Source organism: Patagioenas fasciata, chromosome 1, assembly GCF_037038585.1.
Source record: "Patagioenas fasciata isolate bPatFas1 chromosome 1, bPatFas1.hap1, whole genome shotgun sequence".
In the NCBI taxonomy this organism is placed as follows: domain Eukaryota; kingdom Metazoa; phylum Chordata; class Aves; order Columbiformes; family Columbidae; genus Patagioenas; species Patagioenas fasciata.
In genome coordinates, this window is record NC_092520.1 from 203,264,056 (window position 1) to 203,286,052 (window position 21,997).

General features: G+C 41.9%; 1 protein-coding gene across 18 annotated transcripts in view; it reads right to left on the minus strand.

Annotated features, from left to right (window-relative positions):
* Positions 1–20,385, minus strand: part of MAGI2 (membrane associated guanylate kinase, WW and PDZ domain containing 2) — a 745,411-nt gene extending 725,026 nt beyond the window's left edge. For 6 of the 18 annotated variants that reach the window (XM_071803465.1, XM_071803462.1, XM_071803463.1 and 3 more), the window contains exon 1: positions 19,699–20,384. In XM_071803465.1, coding sequence (XP_071659566.1) covers positions 19,699–19,999 — 301 coding nt within the window. In that variant the 5' untranslated portion in view covers positions 20,000–20,384. Of the gene's footprint in view, positions 1–19,698 lie in introns of all 18 variants that reach the window. The other 12 variants (XM_071803464.1, XM_071803467.1, XM_071803466.1 and 9 more) reach the window with 6 other exon arrangements.
* Positions 20,386–21,997: the final 1,612 nt, after the last annotated feature.

The following is a 21,997-nucleotide window of genomic DNA, read 5'->3' on the forward strand; positions in this document are numbered from 1 at the left end:
CACTTCAAGCTAGAGTTCAGCTTTCATGCTCCAGAAGACTGAACAACAAATCCTTCCCCCGCAACTCCTCATACTGGACATTATGATAAATAATAAAACAGCAATATAGAACAGAAATATGGAGTGCCTGAAAGTTAATGTTCTGTTGAATAACAGTTTGCTATGCATCCAAGCCAAATATTTTGGTCCCTTCTACTCAATATAGGGAATTCAACCTAACTTCGGAGGGATAAATAAAAAAAAACAAAATAGAAAATACCTATCTTCAGTAAACTCAGATACAGTCCCTGTAAATAGAGTAATGACAGTCTCTGGTATACGAAAATGAAAACAAATAAGTGGAGCATATTATGTTTTCAGTTTTGTCCAGGAATCCAGAACAATTCCACAGCAAATTTAATCAGGATTTCCAATGTTTTAACTGACAGCAGATTTTGTCCCCTAACTGTGGGTAAAAATCTCTAAATATAAATAATCAAATTTAGCCTTTTTAAATCTTGTATTTTTTCAGGGAGGTGAATTATTTTCCTTTTAAATAATTGTTCTTTCATGACTGTGCAAATAAACTAACCATAGTTTTGAAAAAACACTTTGAGGCAAAACAAAAGAAGATGGCACCCTATCTTACCTGATACCTGACAACAACAAACAACCCCGGTCCTGGAATTTAATATTCTTAACAAGCTACCTAACAAATCTCAAACAGTTTGAAAGTGCATAAAAGAATCAATATCTTCACAAAAAAAATGCTGAAAGTCAATATCTTTAGTATAAAACAGAAAGATCAGAGCAACTTGAACTTTTTTCCTTTCAAAACCACTTCATTTGGAACCAAGTTTAAAACTTCATTGTGAAGTGGGACCTTGTATTTTTTTTTTGCCTTATCCTGTATACATCTAGTTCTCTTAACTTCACAGAAATATTGCAATCAGCCTATAGGATCTGGGCAATTAAAATCCAGCAGACACAGATTATGAGTCAAATCTAGTTACCTTCAGTATTGACTGAGACCAGGAGTTTTATAACTCTTCCCTTTCAGTGCTGCCTCTTCAACAAACAAGAGAATGCCCAAAAGTATGAATTTGGATGACAATGAAGTGCAACAGCTCAGAAAGGAAAAGAAATAAAATTTAGAAGGTAGATTCTTTATATAAAGAAATAAAATTGACAAATCGCAGAATGAGAAAAATGTAGAAGAAAAACAACACAGGGATGTATTTTTGTCCAGATGTCTTCCACAGTGTTCACATACCCTCAGGAGAAAAATCTAGTGGAAAGATAACAATCACAAACAACATTAACTTCTACTAGTACAGTTCTGCTGGAAAGTACAGAATTAAATTGTCTGGAACTACCCCAGAGTCCAAACACTTGGCCATAGGTATTAAAGAAATGCTTAAATAAAACCTTCAGCACACGTTCTACCCTGGTGAAAGGAGAAGGATAATGCACTCAGTGAGCATCCTCCTTACCCCTCCCAGATAGCAAAGGCAAACTATCCCTCTGGAAAAATTATAGTAGAAGAAAAGATACTTCTCAGAAAGACATAGTAAAAAATATCACTGACTTCATCCTATGATTGTCTCAAAACTGATAAGGAAAACATCTTGAGCCACCGAACAAAACAAATACATCCTTGAACTAAAAAAAAAAAAAAAAAAAAAAAAAAAACAACCAAAATATACATATAAATTATCTCTTATTTACACAAGATAAGATTCAGCTTTCCAAGTTTAGTTTTCAAGGATCAGGTCAATACTGAATAATTAGCAATTACATGTCTCTACATCATATTAGTATGTGACCGTTATTACTATGGCAGACAAATGCACCACAACTATTAATGAAGTTACCCTTAGAACATCCTTCTGAGAAACAGACCTACTATTAGTTTAATACTCTATATGATTTTATTATCATTGGGGATTGTATTATCACTGGGGAACTAAGACAGAGACACTGAGAAACTTATTTAAGGTTTCTAGAGAAACAGGCAGAGCCCTGATCTCCTGACTACTTGTCCATTGCCTAATTTACTAAAATACCTTAAAATCTACATTTCAGAAAATACTGAAAGTATTTGTATATTTGCCACTTTAAAAAAGGTAACAAACCAAATACCGATATTATCGTATCTCATTAATGTTTATAAATATATAAAGGGTGAGTGTCACAAGGATGGAGCCAGGCTCTTCCCGGTGACAACCAATGGTAGGACAAGGGGCAATGTGTTCAAACCAGAACACAAGAGGTTCCACTTAAGTATGAGAAGAAACTTCTTCACAGTGAGGGTGACAGAGCCTGGAACAGGCTGCCCAGAGGGGTTGTGGAGTCTCCTACTCTGGAGACATTCAAACCCCTCTGGACATCTTCCTGTGTAGCCTCATCTAAGTGTTCCTGCTCTGGCAGGGGGATTGGACTGGATGAGCTTTCGAGGTCCCTTCCCATCCCTGACATTCTGTGATTCTGTGATCTCAACACTGCATCAAATGAAAAATATTACAGACCACAGCTCTTTTCCCATGGCTATGGTATGTCCCTATACTACATACATACATACATGCCTATAAATAAATACAAAAGTGAGCTTTCAAAAAGTGACTGGTAGGTCTTAGCACGGTAAGGAGTGGCCATGCAGCCCTTTCTCCATCCACCCGTACCTCCACCACAGCCCCCCGTGCCCAGCCCATGCTGAACCCCAGGCACAAGCACATCTTTGAAACACTGTGAGGTGATACACTTAACCCCCTGCAAATCACAGGACCAAAGACTGTGATACAGGAGAGTGTTTATTTGATCGATGCCGAACATACCCAAGATACCAGTAAGGACCCAACACACAGGGTTGCTCTGGATCTCTTTTGATGTAGTACAGGAAAACTGAGCCTCTTACACTAATAAAATTTAAAAAGCATTCCCTAAATCAGAAAAAAAAAAAAAAAAAAACAAAAAAGGATATTTTACATACATAACATGCTTTACAAAACTTGGATGAAAAGATAGATTTTTTTTTAATTTGGAAATCATTGGTTCTATTGGTTTGAATAAAATTCTGAATGCTACTTAGCCAGTTCTGCATTAAACATACAGTTTCTCCATACAGATTCACAAAAATGGAGAGGCATATATAACTTTTCTAGACAAAGTGGATTTATCTCCTTTGCCCAGCTGAACTGTATTGTATGATGAAGGACAACAAACAGCTTTAACGAGCTGTTAAGATGAGGCTTTTCAATGCATATCTGCATGCCGATTCTGGCTCGCGAGGCACCGCGGAGGAGCCAGCCAAGAGCACTGGCCTCTGTCTCGCTCCCAAACCTGTGGGACACTCAGCCAAGCAGAGGGATGTAGGACAGCCAAGAGATCATTGGTGGGTGACCCTTCAGGCCAGCACGGCGGTGACTCCACACGGAGCCAGAGCCTCAGCACTGGGCTCCTGCGGCAGTGGGGACATGCGACAGAGCCAGGACAGGGCAGCACTTCTCTGCAATACTCAGTGTGAAGCCCTTGGCAGATTGTCCCTCTTGAGGTGCCAGTCTGGCTGGAAGGGATGTCGGAGGAAACAGGAGAGAAGCAAAGTTCCTCTTGAGATGGGCAGCAAGAATGGAGTGGGGGCAGCTGTCCCAGGGCTAAAAGCACAACTGCCCTCTGTCTTCCATGGTTTTCATGAGCAAAATGGACTGGAATCACCTCCCTGGGGAGAGCAACCTCCCTCCTTTCTCCTGCAGGACGAAAGGCTCGAACCTTCCCCTCCATGGTCAGGGTGAGGACACCAGCTCCAGGCCTCTGCCACCTCCCACCTGTGGCACAGCCCTTCCCACACATCCGGGCTCAGGAGTCAGGACATCTCCCACTCCCAGTGAAACTTCCCAGCTCTTACGTTAGATGCTGGACTTCTCAAAAAACAACTGAAGCATCCTGTGCTGGGATCTGTATTCTGAAAAGATGTCACAGCAGTGGAAATTCTCAGGCAGTAGCACCAGCACTGCAGACTGACAAATCTTTGTAGACTGTAAAGCAACTGAATGGAATTGCTCAGCACTGTCTTCCACTCCTACCTCTTCTTTTCCTCTTTCCTCACTTTTCTTTGCTGGCCAGATTATTCTTTATACTTTCAATAAGCAATTACAGAAATACTTTGCAAACCTTTCTGAAAAACAAGACAATCTAAAATTTCCTTTTTTCATAAACAGTTTTAAGACAGAAACAAATTACAGGCATTGCTTGCAGACAGTTTTAGTAAGCAAAACTCAATTATAAACCTTTAAAACACAGCTCTAACGCACAGAAATGCAAGATCTACAAACAGCCAACTGGCAATTCTCCTAGAAGAGAAACACAAAATATCCCACACAGTGCTGTGAACTCGATAATACTGATATGAAACTGCCCTGAGTAGTTGATATTGGCACACAAAAATAAAGCACAGCTCAGCAAGACACATGAAATTCATGCATTTCCAATGTAATTCCAACCAGTATAGCATAAATCAGCAGGGGCATGTAATTCTTGGCTGTCTTGTTTGACATAAGCGAACCAGAAATTATGTGTTGTTGCAGGTGTTTTGCAAGCAAACATGACACCCAGCTGACTGTCAACAGTCGAGCGTTTTTCAGAGGAAAATGAGCTGAAGGAAGATCTCCAAGCTGACTAATAAAAAACCACAGGTGGAAGTAGTCATGGCCATCCCTGGGCTGGAGCAGGCAGAAGCAGCAGCTCCTGAAGCGCTGCTGGGGATGGCAGCCGCGTCCAGCTGTGAGGACTTCAGCACGGGGTGGGGATCTTAGCACGGGCAGCTCCATGGGCTCAGACGCTGTAGGAAATGTCTGTCTCACCCTGAAAGCTACAGAACATCTGCAATTCATGCTCTGAGAACACTGCAGTTCCTAGCCCCTCAAAGCCAAATTCGGAACTTATACAACCTATAATATTGTTAATCAAATTGATTATTCTGTTTTCCAAATGCAGTGGTTTCTTTTTTCTTATATAAAGCCCCAAATGCGTAAAACACCCTATAGGACACAAAGATGGAGCCTCTCTGCTACAGGTCCCTTCTACTTTTGAAGACATGTTTTACAAAAAATTCCAAGTATTCAGGGCAGTCAAAGAGCCCTTGCAGTGTGTGGGTTAGAGCAGCAAATGGTGAAGAAAGGGGTCAGAAAAAGAATGTGGTATTTGTAAAGTCATCTATCATTTATAACAAAATTTAACCATTTGATTTAGAAAATAATTACTGCAAATTCAACAGATATGCTCCTCATAACAGGAAAATATTAAGAAATCGATTTAAAATATAAAGAGGTTTCTTTAACTTGGAGGCTTGGGTGAATTGTCTCGTTGGGGGGTTTTCTCCCTATCTGTTCTGCTTCCCTCTGAAAAATTCCTGTGTAAATAATGCACTGCAGGTCCACCCTGCCTAACTGCAGGTTGTCTTCAGGAGACAGCACTATCTGTAGCTGCCAGCCCAAGGGGGGAAAAAATAAGACTATAGAGACACAGAGGCTAGGCTGTTCCTGGATTTGGTCAGAAATTGCCTCTCAGCAGTGACACACAACACTGTTTTCAGGCAAAACGTGAATAAACGTGCATAAACTTTTGACTTGGAGCGATGCCACACTGGTTCTGCGATCCATCAGATGTTAAAAGATACACATGAGATGTGGCTGTCTCTTGGTAGGAAGGCTTCTGAACAGGAACTTAAAAGCTGCAAGTAGTTGGTGACTGAGCAGCTGGCACTCTTCTTGCTATGCATGATCCATGTCCAGCAATGGGGCAGCGAGCACTTGCTCTCGAGTTGGACAGGTAAAACTATGCTGAGAAACACTGGTCAGAAAATACAGATTGTGCTTCAAAAAAAATTTTGAAGGGTTGGCATCTGGTTTCATTTTGTGCTTTTAAAAAACAAAATGGAGGAGAAAGAAGGAAATCTTTCAAAGAGTAGTTGAGGACTTCTTACCCAAGAGCAGTCCTGCAACAAGGGTCACCGGAGGTTACTGTACAGACCTGCTCCACAGGACGGTCTATGAGTCGGTTTAGGAGCCCATTCAGGTTACCTGCTTGCAAGCCTGTGTTTGGAGACAGCTTTATGGTGCTCCATCCATCATTCCCAGAGGCAAAGCTCAGGTTCACCACCACCTAGCTAGCTATTCCCTGTTCACTCGTCTGTTTTGGGATATGGTTGGCCCTAGCACTCTGTGCAGCTTTGGCTGTCCCATCCTTCTGATGACAGTGGAAGACACACACATATACAAGAAAAAACTCAGTACTCTCCAGGGCAGGATGACCCCAGCGCCCTTCAAACACAGCTATTTTCATCCCCTGCTACAAGGACATTCAGCATGCGTGAACAGCCCAAAGGCTGGCTGAATTCAGGACAGCAAAGAGCTAATGATGGTCCTGGGAGTGGAATGATCCCAGGGCTGTTCCATCAAATACAGTAGTATGGATTGTTCACTCTGGTGCCTGAGCCAAAAGTCCCACTCATCTCACTTACTGCCTGAGTATACTGGCTGCAGAGAACATTCTCTATCTTCTGTACCAAATTCTTGTGCAGTACTGCCATGCACTGCGAACTGGCTGCACTTTTTCAGGCTGGAGACATCTGCTTTTTACCTTTTCCACCGTCCTTAGTCCTACAAATGACTGCACCTGTACAAAGTCTCTACAAATTAAGAATGCAAATGCAGGGCAACAGTGCACTCATTATCAACTTCATGATCAAAGTCCTATCGAACTAGCTACATAACAAAGGGTGCGAACAGTAGTACATGGTTGTCAAAAGGAGATATGATCTTTTTCATCAGTTCAGGTGTCCATAATGTGCTGCACTGGCTTGTGCCAGTTTTATTTAAAGCACCTAGAGGTATTGTGGTACATAAAAAGGGATTAAAATAAGGATTGCAGAACCTCAGCTGGATGTCACTGTTAATGTTACGCAACTCCTTTTTCCAGAAAAGGAAGGTGGATTCAGCAAGACCTAAGTCTCACTACTTGTTACAAGGCAAAATCCTACTCTTATCTCTCACTGATTGTTTCTTAAACTCTGCACAGGCCCCAGGCACTGAAAGAGGACGACATAGAGACATTCTAGAAGATCCTCACAGTGAAACATACTCCAGCAGCTCAAGTAGACGTTCCTCACACCAGATAAGTGCTGGGGAGCCCCCCTCCCTGTCCTTCATCCCAGCACCTCCAAGGGAGTGGGAGTGAAGAGCTTCCAGTGAGAAATGAGAAACTGATGCCAAAGCGAAGGGGGTGAAAGCACAAAGAGGGACCAACAGCTCTCCACAGAGTGACAAAAGTACAGAGCCACCAAGTATAACCTTCGATGTAACGGCAACTGAAATGGCTTTAATGGAGCCCTGCCTAGCACTGCTGCATGTCCTCAGAATGCCAACATAGTCCCACTCCTCTGCAACTCCTCAGTCATTTGGAGGGATGACAACTCTAAACCCTATACCTAACTTTTTACAAGTTGGGCTAAATCTAGGATTCTCCTTAACTTTTTGCAAGTCGGCTAAATCTACAATTCTGACAATAACCCCACCCGATCAGTGTCAAAAGATGGCAATATCAGGATTCTGAAAGTTGCTACCATCCACCAAAGCCAATCTGAAGTCCCCCGGCACTGTGAAACGTGAGAGGCTCTCACTGGGTTTTTCATTAGTATTTTGTACGTGTCACTTTGCAAGTCAAACTTTGCCTGTGGTAACATTTTTAGGACTCCTCATATTTCCAAAACAAAATAAAATTAAATTAAATTAAATTTAAAAATAAATCCCTCGACCCCCCCCACAAATTACTTATAATGAGCCACTCATCAGGCAGCAGCTTTAACAGGCCAGAAAAATGTTCATAAATACACAGTGTGGTTGGTGTACCTACATGTCCACTTAGCACTGGGAGAAAACATAAATATCTCATTAAAATGTGTAAATGTGTATCACTTCATTTTCCTACACTTTGCCACCTCCAGTATATTTCTGAAAGGCCTTTTATTTCAGGAGACAACACTCCATCACACTCCTCTGTGCAGATCTTTCCACGCTTGTGATTGTTTGCTATTGACAGTGTTTCTGCTTTACACGTGATTTGTCACGGAATATAAAAAAATGCCTACAAATATATTTTACTCAAGCAATCAATAGAAATCCTCACTGAACAGCAAAGCGAGGTTTTTCAGTTTGTGTGCCTTTACCTGGACACAGTACTGCTTGCATAGACTTTTAAATTGCATTGCAGGGTTCTTCACTCTGTTATTGATTGATCTGAGATTTTTGGCAAGTCATTTCACCACCATGCAGTTCTGTCTCTTCCTACCTATCCGCTGTGTCTAATTAGCCTTTATAAACCCTCTGGGTCAGCAGTTGTTTCTCACTGACAGCTTGTAGTATTATACCTGCCTCCATGAGATCTGATTTCACTTTAATGTTTTAAGGAATCATTTTTTAAAGAATAAAAATAAAAACCTAAGCAATTACAGTGCAGAGATACAGCGCCAGTTCTATTGGTAAATGTTTTCTCTCCAAAAAGCTAGACAGGCTGTAAACATTAAAAACAAACAAATTAACAAACAAACATAAAAACACATCACACATGATGAAAATATAGTCACTACCACTGTGAAACTCAACAATTCCTAGGAGATTTTAATAACATCTTATAGCCTAGATCAGGAAATCAAAGCTGCGAGGAAAGTTTTATACCACCTAAGCTTCCCTCCAACGGAGGTTGGTGAGGAGCCTGAATAAACTCTTCATGTAAAGGATCTTTAGAATCTGGAAGCTATTAATATAGTTCGATAACAAGAGTAATATTAGTGTTTAGAGGGATACATCTGAAGACTTCTGTTGTAATGTCTCAGCTGCAAATCCCTTTCCCAGCATCCTCCTCCTCCTCACTATCTGGCCAACAGCGTGCAGATAGAGAGGGATGAAATCTGTAGCTCACTGCAACCAGTTCCTACAGCAAGAGGTGAAAAAGATGCTTACTACCTAGTAGAAAACTACCTAATAATGACCCTAAAGAATGCTATTGGATCTCCTACATTCACTAAGAGAAACTGATACTGCCCTCTTCACGTGCAGGAAGTGATTTCTCAGGTAAGCAAAAAAAAAGCTTCAGTTTCTCCAACTTTTACAGTTAGAAAAATTAATTTTATTAGCCTTAAAACACACACAAGAATGTGAATCCTTATCAAGGCAACGTGGCTGTAATACTTCTTCAAATCTAATTAAATGTACACAAACCCGTAAAATATTTTACATGTATTTAAAGGAGACATTTTTAAATTTTATGGGTTCATCTGTTCAGAAGTGTATTACAGTACACAGGCATGACATAAAAACACAATATAAACATTAATCCAGAAGGCTTTTTAATTAATATTTTAATCACTGACTTTTAATTTTAATTAAGAAAATGCAACATCTTGATTTTCCTTTATTTTCTCAACAAAACCTCCAGTGCTGTGATGCATTCTTTTCCTGAAATCTTTTATGCTATTTTTACTGGAAAATGACCAAAGAGAGTGAGTGTTGAAAAAGCTTTTTACTGGCTTATCAGAAATTCCAGTAATTCTTGTACAAGTTTACAGGGGGAAAATGTTCTTCTTCAAGTAAATGGAGTAGATAAAATAAAAAACCTAAATTGTTCAGGAATTATATTCTTTGTATTTAGAATAGCTAAGGTTTTGTAAACAGACTTCACTAACAGTAGCTGTAATGGAAAGACCATGAGACAACAGACCAGTGCTACCAATAATAGATGCTCCACATTAGTCACAACTGGGTATTTTCTTGCAAATCCTATTGCTCAACTTTTATCCACTTCACAGCTTCTATCACCAAGACTGAAACACTGTCAATTTGAGTTACAGATCCTGTGTAAAAATGATACAAAGTATTTTCAATAACTATTACCAAGAAAGTCATTATGGCTAACTCTGAATTTAATGTGAATACTTACTTACATTGCCATAGAAACTACAGACTCACAACTTGAAAATGTCATGCTAGTTGCTATAACAAAAAGGCAGTTCCTCTCACCAAAAGGTTTCAGACTTTATGCATGAGACAACAGGCAGATATAACAAACCCACACGGAAAGAGAAATCAGAAATACCAGCAAAAACAATCACTGTCAATATAACGAACAGGAGTCACAGCACATCACCTCACGTTGTCAAGTGCAGAGTTGGCATCTCAGCCCAACTGAGCTTTGAGGAGAGTTTTGCAAAAGAATAGTGTAGTGGGTGTTCAAGAAAACTGGGGGGGTAATTACACTTTACCTAAGCAAAGCACACAAGAGTTTAAATGGAAAAGGTGTTCACCTCCTGCCCCAATCTGCTATAAGAGTTTGGCAGCTGCTGCCTTTCCCACTCCGTGAGAATCGGGCTGCCACGATGGGAGCACCCGGTCTGCAACAGGACTCTGCAACACATTGAAGTATAAAATGCTGTTCCTATAAAAACACAAGGACAGAGAATTAAAATATAACGGGATTAATTCTTGTTATATACTAGCGTATCATTTTAGAAGCATAAGAGAGGCTTATGTGACATTTATTAATGCAGTTTTAGCACAAAGAAGGACTTAGTAAGGAAATAATAGAAACTAACACAGCCATTTCATTTCATACTAGTTAAAGACCCAGCCATGGGAATGCAGCTATTCAGGGTAACTCATACAGGGCACAAATAGGACTGTTCCTCAGTTTCAATCTGAGTTTAAAATCAAGCAAACAAAAAGAGTGTGTTGTAACAACTTACATGTTAAACAGATGTCCTGGAATGAGACTGAGGCCCTAATTTTGTTTCCTTTCAGCCTCTGCAGCAGGAGTTAGGTGTGGCTTTATGAAATTAATATACTTTATCAGAAATATGCAGATTAATTGAAGATTGCCATGAAGGAAACAAAGCTAGATTTTTTTTAGTTAAAAAAAACCCACATAAAATGTGCAATTTAACAAATCATATTCCATATTACATTTTGACAAATGCAAGGACAATGTGAGACATGAAGACAGCAAGATTAAATAGGTAAGTAATAATATACTACTTGTACCAGTTTCCAGGAAGGATTTCCACTCTGGACTACTAATGTTACATTAACACAGCTACACAATTTACTTGCTAGTATACAGTGTAGAAAATTTTGCTCATTATATTCCTACTATTATTTACCAGTTGTTCTGCTATTCCTCGGAAATCTACCAGCACCACTCATAATTATAAAATGTTTGGTTGTTTTTTTTTTCTGCACACTGAGGACACAATATTTCTTCAATTTTGTTCTCAGTGTCTGACCTAACAGACTCCCAAAGGAAAACCCTGGTCCCCAGTGTGATAATCTGGGGACTCTGCGAACAATTTAATAATTCTGCATAATTCAATAAAATGACTGCACCAATGGCTATAGAGACTACCATATGTTGTCAAGGCTGTGTCACGTATCTTCCAGACCAGGGACAATGGGAGATTGTTATACCAGCCTTGCTCCCCTCAGAACAGGAATGATCTGGAATCATGGAATGCCAAAATTCTGAGTCAAAACAAGTTTCTGCATGCTTTCTGAAGTAAATTCAAGCATGGAGGGCAGAAATATCTTACTGCTCAGAATGAACTAGTTGGTGCTAATGCCAGACCTGAAAGGCACAGTACTTGAAAGGGTCAAGGTGAACTTCAGGGGCACAAGAAGCCCTGAACAAAGATGCTTCAGCAGCAGAAAGGTTGTGGGAGCAGGCAAGAAATAAGGACATTGGTGGCAGGTAGGGCTCCATGTTCTGCAAGAAATAAAAGGTATATGGGGGAGCTCCTCGAAGGACACTGATCTGAATGAAAAATGATTCAAGAGAGTCAACAAACTAACATAGAAATGTGAGCAGCCATTATTTCACCTATGGATTTTTTCTGCTAGTGGACATAGCCCCTCTGCTTCATCTGCAGACCATAAAACACAGGCATGCTTGGGTTTTTCTTCCATTTTCACATGGTCTTGATCACCTGAACTGTAACCCTTGCTTCCCAAGGTCAGAGGTCTGAAAAAATAAAGGCATAGAAGTTACTCGGTGTTTGTGGGCCAGCATTACTCCTGAAGGTCAACGGCACCACAACCATTTCAGTTCCAGAGAAGGAGGATGCAGAAAGCGAGCCAGGGAGGTCAAGGTGCCACTTCAGTAGCAAGGGACCCACATGCAGTTCTGGCATGATGGTAACTCAACACTACCTGGTAAATCTCTGTTTTGTGGGACTGTCACAAACATATGAAAGTCACACTACCACAAATATGTGTCATCCAATATAAATAAGTGTTTCCCCCCTTTCTCAGGAAGCACCATTGTTTCACCCTACTTTGGTGGGAACTTGGGACAGAAACATATTAACAGATGCATTAAGGGCAACTCATGATTTCAGCTAAAGAAGAATAAAGGCAATTTTTTCATTGGAATGAATCAATTGTGGGTATTTTAGAGAGCCAGCTTTTGCTCAGCATGAGATTTCAACATATTTTGAGGAACTAAGACAGACCTGGGAAATGCGTGTTCCCTGTGTTGATTTTCCCTGTGCTAAAGAACCTCCTCAGGGCTGTACGGTCTCTCTTGAATATGACAGAATATGTGATTTCTAAAACCAGTAATATTTTAGTTTAAGAATCTCTGAATTTTTTTTCCTGGGACTTTCTCTCCCACATTTAACTTTCTCCATTTTATTCCTTGTCTTTTCTTTATCTTTAGTTTGTGAATTGTGAAAATAATCAAAGACATCCAGGAGAAAGATCTGAAGCTGATAAGCAAACTGAAACAGCATTATTCATATATTACTAATCATAACATATATGAATGAGAAGACACCTGCAAGTGCTGTGTTGACAGCAACACACCTTTTGATTAAGATGTCTGGATCCCAGCAATCTGCCTGTGCTCGCTGAATGCAGAAATAATGCATTTGTGGTTCATTTACACATTGTAAAAACGGTAAATATATGGCAGATATAAACAAACAACAGCCTTCTGTCAACTAAACTTCTAGTGAAGAGTCCAAATTACCTATAGGAGGTTTTAATAAATGAGACTTTTTAGGCTACTGTTAAAAGAACATTCAAACCGTAAGTATTGTTTTAGAGATTATCAATTACCAGTGAGAATTTTTGTCCAGTTTAGGAGTGTTATGTAAAATTCCTTTTTGTTAAAGCCCTTCGCTCTCTTCCTTTTGTCTTGCTTCCATCTGTTTTTCCACTTTTCCACTGTGGTAGCTTCAGCCTACAGTGAGAAAGCTTTACAAGTGGTCATCAAGACTATTACACTTTCCCACTGGGTAGATCTCCATGAGGTTGAAAGCAAGCTGATTTGTAATAAATCAGGTGTGCTGAAGAGATACTGTTGCAATCACCACCTCTGTGATTTTAGAAAATTTAGTTAAGGCCAGCATTGCAATGAAATTCAGTAACAAAAACCGTAGATAAGCACTTTGCTACTGAAATCAACACCTCTGAACTCCATGCTATAGATTGCACCTGCTTGGGTAGGCAGCTGGTCAATCTTATTCCAAAGTTTATGACGATTTTATTTCCTACTGCAGAAACCTGTGCCGTACTGCACATACTGTTCATTGTATCTACCTTACATATATGCATCAAAACTTCTATGAAAAACATTCTAGATTAGTGTTGTGGCCTATAAATATAGTTATACATTATAGCACAGCATATATATTATACCGTAGTGTAGCAATACTACACAAAGTCTTACACACTCTCAACCTCTCAACGATAAAAAGCCCTACCCATAGCTCTCAAAAAAACCCCAAAAAGCAAACCAGAGATGTATATGTATACTCATATATTTGTAAACACATATTATAAGTATGGAATTCAAACAAATGCTTCCAGAATGTTAACACAGTCAAGCAATAGTACTATGCTCCTCAACTCTTGCCCTGGTGCTCTCCAGCAAAAAAAGTTTCCCTTCTTTAAATTCATTGACACCTCTATGATGCAGAACAAGAAACATCTGCTTCTACAACCACTGCAGCACTTTTCCCTCCATCACTCTTTCTAAATCATAGTTATGACTACCTGCTCACATAAATCCCTTCTGAAGGAGCACTTTTTCCATATATACACCACTGCTTGTATACAAAAAAAATGTAGATGAATAATTTATTAATTCTTTCACGTTATGAAAGGAGGTCCTTACCTATAAGAAGTAAGAAATCATGAACACTGAAAGCAAAAGCTCAGAATCCATATAGTTCATGAAACACTGAATTAATGCAGGTGAGGCTACAGGATACATAAAGTAAGTCAGATGTAGTTTTACCCCCTCATGCCAGTACTTGCCTTTGATGTCAACAGTATCAACAGATGGACAGGTGTTAGTGTGAGATGAACTTTACCATATGTGACTCAACAGAAATAAGCCAAGCAGTCTCAATTATTTCATTTATTCAAGGAAATGATGTATTAACAAAGTCATGGCCCCATCCTTTAATGACACATTCGTAATTCTCAGAGAAGGAAAAAGACTGATGAATATAATTCTACTGCCAGTGAACACACAGAGTTCCTGACATGAAACATCACAATCTCTGTAGAGGAGCTGAAGAATAAATCACCAGCTACATGAGTCAGAAGTCAGCTGCAATGGTCTTTAAATTAAGACAGGCAAGCATAAGAATGACATAAACTAATGGTAAAAAGAGAACTCTGAATCTGATTTCTGGAGTTAGTAAAATTCTAATGAGCACAAGTTACGAAAAAGGAGTAGGTATGAAGGACAGTTGATTTTCAAATACTGTCTTTGCATTATATACCTGAAGTGCAACCATGTAGGTTTTCATAGTTCTTTGAGTTTTGTTTTTGCTAGATGCTTGTAATTTTTTTTTTTTTTTAATTTAGGAAAATCATGCAGCTTTCTAATATAAAATATTGTTCTTTATATTAGTGAAGAAAACTTTATCCAACATTCACATCTTGGAAAACAGTATCTGTTGATACCCAGGAAGAAAAAACACAAAAAGACAATCTGTATGCACGGAGTATTTTAATGAACACAGAAGAGAATTACTGATGAATTTAAATACCCAAAATATTTCTTAAAAACATAACTATCTATAGGTAACATGTATGAAAAAGTCTGAAGCAAAATAGTAACATTTTAACCAGCTGACATGGTATTTACATGAGCAGGGAAAAACTTTGGAAAACCAAAACATTCCTCTACTTCTCTGAAAGGCTTGACACAGAGTTTTAAAATAAATAAAATTATATATGTATGTATATATATATATATATATATATAAACAAGGCCAACTGTAAACCAGGTTTTAATTGCAAAACTAACAGATGAACTCATTAAAAAAAAAAAAAAAAAACAACACACAACACTACGAAGTTACTAAATCCCTGAGCCACAATTCACTGGGTGCTGGGACAATACTGTCCTGTCCCTTTACTCTTTGCTGGGAAACCAGTGTCACCAGTTCCAGGACTGGGATGTGAAGGATGAGGATCTCCAGTCAGCTCAGACACCGGTACTCTTGTTTCCAGCCTAAAGAGGGTCCAAATCTTCTGACTGGGAAACTACTTGCAAATATGCTTAAATCCATCTGTATTCAGGAAAACATTTCAGCATATAGTTACTCCTAAGTAAATTATTAGATTGAGAAAGTAAAACTGGTTTCAAGTCCCTACTTACATCATGTGTACTAAATGCCTTTTTGCATAAGGAGCTAAAGCATTATGGGTTGAAGCTTAGCAAGTCTGAAGATTTAGAGTCAAATCTGAGACATGAGGAAGTGTCAATATAAAGCATGAAAGTTGTTCAACTACTATTTTCAAACAGTCATACAACTAAATGCTTCTAAAACTAAATTTAATTGCTCAGTTGGTCAGATCACCTGGTTACTTGGCATGTCCAAACCATTTTCCTTGAGGAGGAGACATGTCAGGCAGCAACTCCAGGACAAAATCTGCTACAATGGTCCTGAGTTCTGAAATCCACGTTAGTGGGATTCTGCTCAGTGCCTCTGTGGAAGTTTATAACTCTATGCAAAGAATAAAGACCGTGGTTTATGCAGTATAGCTGAGTGGGCTGCTCCTACAACTCTTCAAACTAAAACCAAAGCTGTATGGGAGTCTGCGCACATCATGGACATGAATCACCTACTGATGGGAATTACTGGAGAAAGATGCTGTGGATCTGAGGCAGCAGTGACGAAGAGAACGTGCAACTGGAGACAACATTGCTCCTCACATGACTCTTCTCCGTGTGATTACTTATCCAAATTAGGATTTCTTTCCTCAATACATTGCTACTTTTAAAACTATGCATCTGTGCATCTGTGGGAAGAAGATAGTACTTAGTCTGAACAGTTCTGCATATAAAAACAATCACCTTTGAAATTCACAAGTATTTTTTTCAGAAAGAGTAAGGCTCTTCTCTTTACCAGAAACAGCAGAAGGTAAGAATGCATAACATCTGCAAATATGGCAAACTAATTTGACTGCTGTACAAAATTATCCCGCTGAAAGGTATATATTCAAAAAAGCATTGAACTTTACAGTGGAAATCCTGTCTTCTTCATCTGATGTGAAGGACAGGTTTGCCATTGACTTCATCTGGGCCAACATTTTGCCCCACGTGTTTTAAGAGAATCTCCGTGATTCTGCCAACCGTAGCACAATAAGCGGCTTGCAAGAAAAAAATAACAAAAAAAAACCCAAACAGGAAATAGTCTCTAAGGAATACATCTCTGTGAATTCCTACAATTAGGTTTAATAATAATAATAATAATAATAATAATAGTAATAATAATAATGGCTCTTACAATCTTTTCTCCCCATGCAAAACCAGGCAATAATTTCCTGCATTAAAACCTTGTTTATTTGGAGTCATACTTAGGAGAATTGTATGTCAGATCATAACGTGGAAGTGCTAATTAGTTTCTCATGATGTTTACTTCTCCTGATGATATACAGCAACTCCTACATTATATGATTGTTATTTCTAAGTTAATATTTTTAGCTCAAGACATTCAGCTCCATTGGACTTATTTTAAAGAAGTACTTAATCTCGTGATGTGATAAGTGTTTCATTATTTCGAAGAGGGGGGTGTTTAATCAAACACAATGTAATGAAAAAGCATGAAAGCACCTTTATTTTCCATACTTCAAAACAGCCAAGCTAACTCCTGTAAACTGAATTAGCCATTCCCTGATTTCATCTGCAAGTGAATTTTCAAAACTTTCAAATAAGATACGTACTCACAGTCTCTTAAGAACCACATTATAAATAGTTGTGCCCTACCTTCATATTTCTCTCTGACTTTATTCCTAGGCAGCACTGAAGAAGCAGCTACAGTCACATGGTGCATTCAAGGTCACACTATTCTAATTTACAGAGATATCATTGATAAATTATGCAGAAACAATTATAATGGACTCATTAACCTTGTTCCAGCATGCTAAAGTTGTTTTATAATTAAAAAGATAATAAAAGTAACAAAAACATATAAACATTTTATTGTCCAGTTTTTTCTCTCCGACACTCTGCTGCAAAGTACAGTTGGGGAATAGTAATTTGTTCCTGTAAAGAGACGCCTGCTGTCTGTGATTTGTGATCCAGGGGTGCAGAGATTAGACTGAGTGACACTGAAGGAGGAGTCAGGAGGTAAAATACACAAACCATTGACATTTTTCTAAAAAAAACGGAAGTTGGATCCAGAAGGCCTCTCCCTTTGGCAAAGTAAAGGATGAAAGATCATTCCAGCCAGGAACTCTCTCTCAGTCCAAGAATCTCTGCTGAACTGTCATTTCCAAACACGCAGTCATCTGGCCAGTGCTTTGAGGACTCGCATCAAAAGCGTAGTGTGTTAGCATACTGAAGTAGAACTCCTTGGAGATATAAACTAGGCAAAATTCAGAATGCATGCTTCATGTCTCATTCAAGAAACTTGCAGCAATCCATGGACTAAAAGCCTGACTAATGTCCCTAATTCATGTATGACAGATATCTTTATTAAGGGTGCAGACATTAGTGAATCACTGGTAATTGCTTTAAGAGAAATATTACAAAAACAGTGAAGAGGTGGGACAGAGACTGTTTCACATAGTAAATGAACATAACCTTAAACTGGCATTACTGTAAAGCATCTATAGGATTTCTGCAAAGAAAAAATAATTTAAGTAACTTCACAGACAATGTATCCTTAACTTCTTGACACTTCCATTGCTGCTTCTTTTTGAATCCCACCACAGTAAGACCACTCGCACTAAAATTATTGATAAAAAGAGGAAAGTACAAAGCAGGTTTCCTGGAGTTCAGGTGACCAGAGATGACACTACACTGCAAGCCAGAATCTATTATACTCCTTTCTAATTTTCACTTATCACATAAACTATTTTGTCTCCCTGCATTGCCTGACAATCAAGATAGGATCTACAACATGTTGCTCAACTTACCCAGAGGACAAATAGAAAAATCCCAGATTGTATCTTCAGTTACAGGTTTGACCTTACGTAGATAGCTGAATATATCATAAAGCACATTCTGAAGGCCTGAGTGAAAGTCAAATTCTTTCTACTGGTTCTGCCATGTTTGGATAAACTTATAACTGGCATATCTTTCAAGCATTCAGAAGTATCACAAATTTAAACAATAAACCACCAGTTTAAATGAGGAAGTTAAATTACAAAATTATACCAAATGTCAGAAGAACTCTCCTGTATGTCCTCTGAGCAAAGGCTGCCAGCTATAGTTAGAGTACAACGGTCTCTGATGCACGGCATCTAAGATCTGCCCACTGCAGAAATCCCTAAATTTTCGAGGGCTGCGTTTAGTGCCCGGCTGAACTGCGCACTCCAGCAACGCGTGTGCAGCCGCTGCACCATCCGTGTCCAAGGTGCACCTACGGACTCACGGCTCCTCTGCTTCAGAAACGCTGCTGGGGTACCAGAAACTGCCTGCAAGCGTTCAGCTGATGACAGCCCAGCTCAGCATAGTTTAAAGAGGACAGAAACAAACATGTAAACAGCATCTGTGGCATCTCTTCTCTGTTGACTTTCCTGGAAACGCATGAACCTATTAAAGTACTTCAAAAATAAATACGAGTAACCGAGGAGAAGCAAAAGTAGACCGTTCTCTCCCGAAAGTTTCTCCTTGCTTCTCCCTCACACTTTTTTCAGAGCTCCTCGCTCCCTGGGATTAGGCGACCGTTTTCACCGGGGATCAAATGAATGACTTTCCCGCTAATGACACTTAAGAGATGCTAAAGCCGCCCTTGATGCCACAGGGACCCGGCGCGCAGCAGCGGCAAGCCCCTGCCCCCAAGCCCAGGAGGCAAGGGCGAGCCCCGCTCCGCAGCCCGCCCCGGCCGCTCCTCCGGCCCCGTCGCCAGCAGCAGCAGCCACCGGAGGGGCGGCCGGTGCCGGCGCATGGGGATGCAGGGGGGGTGCCCGGCGCCGCCGCCGCCCCCCCGTCCCCTCCCGCGGCATGGCGAAGCGCTGTCACTGACGCACATTTAATTCGCCCGGCTGCGGGCACCGCGCAGCGCCGCTCGCATCCTCCCCCCGCCGGCGGGGAGGGGGCGGCTCTGGCGGGGAGGGGGAAAGTCAAACTGCAGCAACAAAGTTGCTCCCCCCGAGACCTGCCCCGGCTCCCGAAGGGGGTGGGGGGTGGATTTGGGGGCCGTGTCAGCCTTACCTTGCTTGACGCACTTGAGCCGGATGGGGTCCTTGCAGTGCTTGATCACGGCCAGCACATCCCTGATGGTGAGCCCGGCCACGGGGGTCTCGTTCACCTCCAGCAGCAGCTCCTCCGGCACTAACTTGCTGCCGCCCTCATAGGCCACCTTGCCGGGCTTCACCTCCCCCAGGTAGGGGAACTGCCCGTTCTCGGCGCCCCCCTTCAACTCGAAGCCCAGCTGCCCCTCCGGGTTCCTCACGATCACGATCTCGTGGACTCGGCTCGTCCAGTGGTTTTTCTTCTTCAAGCCCTTGGACATTGCCGTGGGGATGCTCTGCCCGACTCCCTCCCTGTATTCCGTGCTTCTTCCCTCCCTCCCTCTCTTCCCCACCCTCCCCGGGGCAGCCGGGCTCCTCCGGAGCAGGCTCGGGGCGGGGAGCGGCCGCCGCTGCTGCCGGCCGGCGGGAGGGAGGGCGCGGCGGCCCCGCGGGGCTGGGGAGCTGGGTCGGGGAGCGCCTCTCTGCCCTCTCCGTCCGGCTTTAGCTGATATCCATGGCAGCCGCGGCGGCCGGGACCCTGCCTGTGCGTGGATGTACTAGTTGTAGAGAAACTGGCAGCGGGGAGGGAGGGAAGAGGGAGGGGACGGACGCGGCGGGGGGAGGAGGAGGAGGAGGGGTGTCGGTGTCGGTGCCGGAGCGAGGCGGGCGCTGCATCGCCGCTCCCGCCTCGCCTGACCCGGTAGTGAAGGCCGAGAGAGAGGCTGCCTGGCACGGCCGGCAGAAGGCGGAGAGCGGCCCGGGAAGGGGGAGCAGCACCCGGCGAGCAGCGGGGGAGCGCGGCGACCCCCCAGCCCATCTCCCCGCCCCGGCCGGGAGGGGGCGCCCCGGGACAAGTTGGCGCGGGGGCTGCAGGCGCCCCTCGGGGCTCCCCGGCTGCCCCTCGGGCGCCTCCCGGGTGGCCTCGACTCCGCCGGGCGGGCCGAGCCCCGCGGGGCCGCAGCGAGGGGTCCTGCCGCGTCCCCAGCGTGCTGCCCGTGGCACCCGCGTCGGTGCTGAGCGGGAGTCCGGGAAGGCTGCCCGAGCTGGAGAAGAAGAGGGATGCTGTGGTCCACTGGTTCTGCTCATGGCAGGGAGGGACCCAGCGAGAGACGGGCTTTGAGGTGTGGCCAGGAAAACCAACGGTAGACACTTACTTGGATATTACGAGTGTTCACACAGTGTTTTTTCCTCCATTTGGAGGTCTCGCACTTCAGTTTATTGAGTTGTACGTGGGCATAATTTTTAATGCCGGTTACTGTGGCCACAGGAGCTGGTAGCTCAGATGGGTGTTAACACAGAAGAGGGTATAACAAAGAGAGGGGTGGCAGTTTTTACTATATAAAAATCTATTTCTATCACCTGCCAAGTGTTTCACCACCCTCACTCAGGTTCCCATCTGCTCCTTGGCCCCAACCCCAAATGACCTTGGTGGCCAAAGACCAACATTTCCAACCTCTAGGGCTTTGCTCTGCGCAAGCGCTCAGACACATTTTGTTCAGCAGGTGATACCATAACCCGCTCCTTGTACAGGCTCTACCTGTCATTAGCTCTGCCGTGTGCCCAACGTGTGTGCCAGCAGTGGGGTGTAGTAGTTGACATGTCTTTCTGAGAACATTGTAGTTTCCATCTGAAGGGGAGGTCGACAATATACAGGCAGAGCAATGTCCTGGCTTTAAGAAGAGTAGCTTTTGTGCCTGCAGGTCGTAGGAGAGCAGGATACGTGAAGGCAGGGGTCTACTGACAGGGTACTGAATGGAGGAAGGCAGGAGAAATGTAGCCTCTGTTATGGCACGTGATTTAAAGCTGGTCAAATATTTTTAAAATTTCAATTAAAGTGGCTCTGCAATGAAATTTTTCACAAATTGTATTGCTGTTTTCCCTCTGGGTTCCTATGGAAACAGGCTTTTATGTGATCATGCTTGGCTGTGTCTCCTTTACTTCTCCAATAACTTTTGAAGCTGTTGGGCAGTTTCACCCAAGTCTATCTCAAATATAATTAAGTTATTTCAGGAAAACAGGCAGCTGGGTAGGACTGAGAGATCCTGTACGTGTCCCAAAGGCTGTAACATGAACTTGCCTCTTATTAAACAGTGATTCACATGGTTGAGAGACCATATAAATGTCTTGGTAATGAGAAAAGTTTCAATTACAGCTCATTATCAGCCTCAGTATAAGTCTCTGGGAAATGAGGGTTCTTCAGTTCATGTTCTCCCAGAATTACTTGTTTAATGTCCTCGTGCACTCAGTGGTGGAATGGGCACAAACCGGGAGAAGAAAAC